The following is a 7,653-nucleotide window of genomic DNA, read 5'->3' on the forward strand; positions in this document are numbered from 1 at the left end:
GGGTGAGTACCCTATGGACTCACTCTTATCACTATATCACCCTCAGGGTGAGTACCCTACGGACTCACTCTTATCACTATATCATCCTCAGGGTGAGTACCCTACGGACTCACTCTTATCACTATATCATCCTCAGGGTGAGTACCCTACGGACTCACTCTTATCACTATATCATCCTCAGGGTGAGTACCCTACGGACTCACTCATATCACTATATCATCCTCAGGGTGAGTACCCTACGGACTCACTCATATCACTATATCATCCTCAGGGTGAGTACCCTACGGACTCACTATATCACTATATCACCCTCAGGGTGAGTACCCTACGGACTCACTATATCACTATATCACCCTCAGGGTGAGTACCCTACGGACTCACTCATATCTGCCGAAATCAACGTCAAGAGCTATATTAGTTTTTGACCATTGAAAAAAATATAGAGAATAACTGCACACCAATTTCCAAACTTGCTTATGGAGGCCAGCTATTCTGTTAAGGCAGGTCTTTCCAAACTTGCTTATGGAGGCCAGCTATTCTGTTAAGGCAGGTCTTAGCTTTGAGGAAACTGGTTGGATTCAGTCTCACAGTGACCCAAAGTAAACACGCACTAGGTTTTTCAACATTTTTAATAGGCCATGTAAAACAGGAACCTTTTCATATTGGAGGACTAGTAAGGGATGCTGGAGCAAGCTGGGCTGGTAAAACAGGAGGCAGCGTATGAAAGCTCAGGCAGCTGTGTGCATACTTTACATGACAACAGCTGCTCTGAATGGTAATTTAACGCATAGTACGCCATAGAACGCTGCATATTAGCATATCGAATAATATGCCATCGCGGTGCATTCAACTGCATGCTTGCAAATATATAGTAAAATATAAAAATGTGAACAATATTTTGTATTTCAAATATTCGCGCATCGTTACAACTAATCTCACTTACTCAGCTGAGCTTCAACAGAGATAAACCGATAAGAGACCATCTTCGAATTGTTTACATCTTATGAAATACCTGTGGTGGTACCTAACGTGATACCTGTTGTGGTACATGTACTTGTTGCTGTACATGTACTTGTTGCTGTACATGTACCTGTTGTTGTACCAACTGCGATACCAACTGATGCGCCAACTGTTGTACCCGCGATATACTTTGCAAAATTCTAACCAACTAAGTCTTTGCTTCGAGCTATCATTATGATTATTATACTATAGATTCAAGCGGTTTAATTACATATGATGGTTACATCTATGGTTATATCTATGATGGTTAAATCTTAGCATTCAAATGTAATATGATATTGTAAGATTAACAAGCATTGCAGTTCCTTACATCTCGTCCTAAATATGCTGTAAATAATTATAAATAACTGAGCATATATTAGCCAGCTCACTCGCACGAGGTGATGATTTAATAGTGCTTAGGCGTGGTAACATATGGAGAGACGTGTGAGCAACACTGCGTGTACCATAGGTGTCACATCCTCTCAATCTATTCCAACTGCCCCCAAGTACATGATGATACGCGAAATCTGAATGGCCCGTAATGAATTCCTTTAATTGGGAATCTTTGGTCACTCTTGTCTTGTGTTTGTAAGTGTGGACACGGGCCAGTCTGTCTGCGCCTTTTGTCTTCCCTATTAATATCATCCATGCATTCAAATCAACAAAGATTCATTGTGAAGGTTGTTAGAGACATGAGATTTGGTTATAGTGTCAAGTTTGTAGCATGATGTGGAGCCTCCGTAAAGCATTAAAATTGTCTTGAAGAATGTGTGCTAAATTAGCAGACATAAGATTGGAAAGGGCGATGGATAAAGAGTAAATGATTATAAAGTTATTTGTCAATTATGTGTCAACCCATTAAAATGATACAACGGCGAGCCAGAATATTGTAGAACCCAAGTTTGACATTTAATAAAAGCTTTGAGCTTTTAATTACCAACTTGGCCAAAATATATATATTACTTTATTGGCAATAATTTGATTTCAAATGCAACTTTTTTTCTAAATTAATAATAGAATCAGAATCAAATTGGCAGAACATTTGAAAGTTAGTAATTTAAAAAAAAAAATTTATTCACTGTTGTTTTCCAATACTACTAACACTTGAAACATTCGAGAAAATAAATAGCTTTTCAGAGAATAAAACTTATAAATGTGGAATCAGCAGCATTACTGTTATATTACACATTCAACAAGCTTCTCCTCTCCTTCTCTTTGCTCCATTCAAATCCGCTCTACAACGCCATAATTTTATTACTCGGGAAATTTCAACGTAAACACACATGTAAACGTTACACACATGTAAACGTTACACGCATGTAAACGTTACACACATGTAAAATCCAATATTTGTAGTTTCATCATTAAAGTATTAAAAAACTTATAGTGTTTTGGTCCAAGTTCAAACTTATAGTATACAGTCGATGCCTCACTTATGAACAACAGTCGATGCCTCAAAAATCAACAAACTCCAAATCATTCCAGTTTTAACACATCCTAAACCTTTGCCAGAAATATAACATAATTTTATTTCTTTTCGCCATGCATTATATCCATAAAGGCTATGGGGAGTTTATATGTTGTGCAAATGCTCCATTTTATACTATAGTTTTTTATATTAACAATCATTTAACTATGCTTGTTATTATGTCCACATCTGAATTTTAATTAAGATCTAAAAATCAGATATTTTCTATGACTAATCAATCTCAATGTAAAGAAGCCAAATTTACATTTTTGTTTCACTCTAAGGCAAACATTGCCTACAATACCGCTAGCTAGTTGTACCCGAGGGATCTAAGGCTACAATCCAATGTTTGTAGGGCACTTGTATTTCCCCACCCGTAACATTTAAAATCGTCTATTGAATAGATGCTTTAATTAAGAAGTATGGAGAGATAGATTGATTTCTTTGCCCATCAGATGGTTACATAACAGGAGTATAAACAAGAAGAGTATAAATTTAAGTGGAAAAGGAGAGAAGGCGTCAGATTGTGTCGTAAGCTCAATGAGCATAGAATTATGTAGTGTTTCTACCTTTTCAGCAAAAGATGTTAGGTATGTATGTATCTACTCAGTCTTAAATATTTGTAATTTTGAAAAATGCTCAACTCAATAGTTTATACTGTATTTTTGTCAAACCGCTAGAGCCTGGACATTTCTAACTAATTTTAGATGTTGGAAAATTCTGTATTTAATAACTCATACAAAATTTTAAAATGTTTAGTTTTTAATATATATGTTTTTCCAACAATTTTATGCTGCTGGTATATTGTGGGCCTGTTTTAAATTTGTACATTTGTATGCAGCCTAATTTTTTTAATTTTAGAACCATTTAATTAATAGCTTTGTACCATATTCAAAGATGTCAAGGTCACTTATGAAGCTGTTGGAAATGTAATTATATGCAAATAAGAATTTTCAACTATAATTGTAAACATTAATATCATAAATTCACAGATATCAGAGCTTTTCATATTTTCACTTTCACTGAAAGCCGTTATCTCAAAAGAATTCCTTATACTTTCATACAAGCCAAAGAAATTTCTTAAAATTTATTAAAGCTGAACTTCTGAGTTTGCTGTAGCATGAGTTCCTTTGAGACAACACCAAAGTCATCTATGGACAGATACGATCTCACTTCGCAACTGTCTGCCCCCTATGACTCGAACTTCCATCAGGATATGTGTTCATATGGTGCAACCTCTTACACTGATGATAGCCATTGGCAACCAGTAGAGCCCAACCATTATTTTGACAGCACCATTCAGGGTTGGTCTTCCTAAATCTCTGGTTATATTAGTCTGTTTTATGCTGTTTCTTATATGAAAAATCGTTCAACTATGATTGTTACTTGATTTACTATTCTCTCCACATTTTAATTAAATTCTAAGAAATCAGATATTTTCTATGACTAATCAATCCCAATGTAAACAAGCCAAATTTACATTTTCATTTCAATGGAAACAAACACAAACACTGCCTTACAACACCGCTAGCTTGTTATACCTGAAGGACCTAAGGCTGTAATCAAAGGCTTATTAGATGCTTTTCATTCTCAATGTGTTGGAAACTGAAATGTTGGCTTATAAAAAGGTTATACCTGTTTAAAAATATATACCGCAAAACAATGTGAGCTAACAATATTTTATCACCAACTAACGGTGCCATGGTCACTTAATATAACATCTAATGTGATGGGTTATAGAGTACCAAGTAGAAGAGTACCAGGTGATAGAGTACCAGGGGATAGAGTATCATGTGATAGAGTATCAGGTGATAGAGTACCAGGTGATAGAGTATCAGGTGATAGAGTACCAGGTGATAGAGTATCAGGTGATATAGTACCAGGTGATAGAGTACCAGGTGATAGAGTATCAGGTGATAGAGTATCAGGTGATAGAGTATCAGGTGATAGAGTATCAGGTGATAAAGTATCAGGTGATAGAGTATCAGGTGATAGAGTATCATGTGATAGAGTATCAGGTGATAGAGTACCAGGTGATAGAGTATCAGGTGATAAAGTATCAGGTGATAGAGTATCAAGTGATAGAGTATCAGGTGATAGAGTACCAGGTGATAGAGTATCAGGTGATAGAATATCAGGTGGTAGAATATCAGGTGATAGTGTCTATAGACGTAATATCAATTACAGAGACACTTGGGTTATATGTTCTGACAGATGAAGGATATGTGCAGCCTTACCATGTTGCTGAATATCTGCACCCTTGTTTGGAAGTTGATGCAAGTAGCATGCACTGTGCACACCCACGGAAAAATAAAAGAAGGAGACTAACGACTCCAGTGCAGAGAAAAGCAGCAAATGTGCGTGAGAGGAAGAGAATGTTCAGTTTGAATGATGCATTCGACAGGCTCAGAAAGGTAGTTTGCTTAATTGATTAAGTACTATCTTGCTAATTCTTGCCTTAGTGATTTACTAGACTATGTGTGTTAGCCTTGATACCACCGTAGAATTTACTTGGTAAAGCGAAAACGCCTCTTTGTAAAATTAAGCGTAATAACTGCTATTTTAATTTAAAAGTTTACACAAAATGAAATTTCTCAGCTTGTTTGTAATTTACATATAGGCAACTTATCAGAATCAGTCCAACCGTGGATTTTTGGCCGGGGGTTTTTTTATTTCCGCAGGCCAAATTGATTAGTTATATTATTCTTGTAAATAATTCTGGAGTATCCCATTCAACACGCACGTCCGTGCGTCAGTGTGTGCAGGAGAACCTCAATGACTGAAAACATACCCAGTTGCAGAGAGCAATTTAAGGTTGTCATTCCTGTCACCACCAGTGGTCAGTTCAGGAATTGAACCCAACTCATGGTTTGCAGGCCAGGCATTCTCAAGGCCACGGCTGATCTCACTCAAAAGGCTTTAAAATCTATTTATCAGTTTATTATAGAAAGTAAATGTGGTTAAACTGATAATCGTCTTGCTTCTTTAGAGAGTTCCAACTTTCACATTTGAAAAGAGGTTATCAAGAATAGAAACACTCCGACTTGCTATTGGTTATATTGGTTTCATGACAGACTTGCTGATAGAAGAGGGAGTCGCACCTGAGTATCTTAAGCAGGTATGCTTCACCAACTGTCTTATGAGATCCTTTATTGTATAATAATCTATATATAAATGTACATATATATATGTACATATATATATGTATATATACGTATATATATATGTATATACATATATATATACATATATATATAAACAAGGAGACCCTGCAGTCACAATGCTATACAATGGAATATCACATCATACTTATTCAAACAGCCGATCTTCAATACCGATTGGTTAAAATACTCGCGCATCAGCCGGAGCACTTTAGAGGCATGACACCAATGATATACAGCTTCCCCCCAAGGATAGCCGACGGCTATCATAAGGGCGGGATTTAATGATGGAGCTGTGTTAGGATTGTGTTAGTCTGGGTTTCGGAGCAAACACGGCTCTCGCGTGACGGTCGCGTTGCCTTTTTAGGTTTTGGAAAACACGACTCGCTGTTATCGTTTCATTAGCTCATTCAGTCAGTAGACCCAGTGGTTCACAATAGCAAACTTTGAATTTCTACAATGTAGGGGTGATACCTAACCAAAATAATGGATCCATGCAAAATAAAACATTTCAAATTACCTACTTTTAGTAATTTCAAATTGGTAAAGGTCGTAGTATATGCTTAAAGTTGAATATAATTTACTCGAAGTTACCTGAACAACGGCCTTTTTTTTCTTGTTTTTGATTAATATTTTGCCACCCCTAATATAAAACGACTAAGTATTTCATCTTTGTCACGTTTTTTTACCTGGCCAATAAGATGGGACAGCAGGCAAAGCTGTGCAGTGTAGTTTTCATACTCAAAATCTACATACAAAACCGAATTTGGGCTATTTTACAATTGTGACTATTAATATCACGCATGCTTGCGAATGGCAACTGACTGATCATAATGGTGACAATATTGAGATACTATATTTATTTGACAACAAAATGAATTCAACAGATAAGTAAAATAACTACTATAATTCATAATATTTGTAAATTTACAAGGGGCTTTATTCAGCATATTTGTTTGTTCGGGTGCCGTGCTCGTCTTCATCCCAACAGAGCTCCATCATTAAACCCCGCCCGTATGAGAGCCGTCGGCTATCCTTGGGGGCTGTATATCATTGATGACACAATCTTTTTTCTATTTCTGGCTAAATTTATAATAGCGGCTCTTAACAGCTCAAGTTACTCAAATTCATTGGGTAAAGAAACATCACCAATTAAAAATATACTTTTTATGCAGAAAAGTTTTTATTGTGCTACGCCGGGCATTCATCTATTCTTTACTATAATAAGAGCCGTGTCTGCCCATCCACAGCCACGCTCAGAACATTAGGAAAAAAGTTAATTATACAATATTTCGGTCATCGTCTGTAATAATAATGTTCACACTATCACAAACCCATCCGCGTTTACATCATTACAAAATTCTCATTATACAATGCGGTTGCTGAAATGATGAAATATTAGTCCCACAGACATTGTAATGAAGAAAATATAGATCGAGCAATCCATGACAGCCAATCATCATCGTCGAAGTGGTGTACATTGCGCAGACTATCATGGATGCTCAGCAAACTATCGGAAAAGTTTGACAGCTTCAACTTATCCTCACATATCCTCAACAATGCAATTGGTTAGTGCGTGTAGTCTATGAATAATGGTTGAGCGGACAACGATGCAATCGGTTAGTGCTTGTAGTCTGAATAATGGCCGAGAGGACAACGATGCAATCGGTTAGTGCGTGTAGTCTATGAATAATGGCCGAGAGGACAACGATGCAATCGGTTAGTGCGTGTAGTCTATGAATAATGGTTGAGAGGACAACGATGCAATCGGTTAGTACGTGTAGTCTGAATAATGGTTGAGCGGACAACGATGCAATCGGTTAGTGCTTGTAGTCTGAATAATGGCCGAGAGGACAACGATGCAATCAGTTAGTGCGTGTAGTCTATGAATAATGGTCGAGAGGACAACAATGCAATCGGTTAGTGCGTGTAGTCTATGAATAATGGTTGAGAGGACAACGATGCATTCAGTTAGTGCGTGTAGTCTATGAATAATGGCCGAGAGGACAACGATGCAATCGG

At 36.9% G+C, this 7,653-nt stretch overlaps 1 protein-coding gene across 5 annotated transcripts in view; it reads left to right on the forward strand.

Annotated features, from left to right (window-relative positions):
- Positions 1 to 7,653, forward strand: part of LOC137406510 (UDP-GalNAc:beta-1,3-N-acetylgalactosaminyltransferase 2-like) — a 60,882-nt gene that overhangs the window by 52,441 nt on the left and 788 nt on the right. For 2 of the 5 annotated variants that reach the window (XR_010979888.1, XM_068093094.1), the window contains exon 14: positions 3,590 to 3,690. Coding sequence is in view for 3 of the 5 variants with exons in the window: in XM_068093094.1 (XP_067949195.1) it covers positions 3,590 to 3,594 (5 nt within the window). In the remaining 2 variants the exon portion in view is untranslated. Of the gene's footprint in view, positions 1 to 2,825; positions 3,533 to 3,589; positions 3,775 to 4,684; positions 4,885 to 5,459; positions 5,589 to 7,653 lie in introns of those variants that run through there. The other 3 variants (XM_068093096.1, XM_068093097.1, XR_010979889.1) reach the window with 3 other exon arrangements.

Source organism: Watersipora subatra, chromosome 10 (assembly GCF_963576615.1).
Source record: "Watersipora subatra chromosome 10, tzWatSuba1.1, whole genome shotgun sequence".
NCBI lineage: Eukaryota > Metazoa > Bryozoa > Gymnolaemata > Cheilostomatida > Watersiporidae > Watersipora > Watersipora subatra.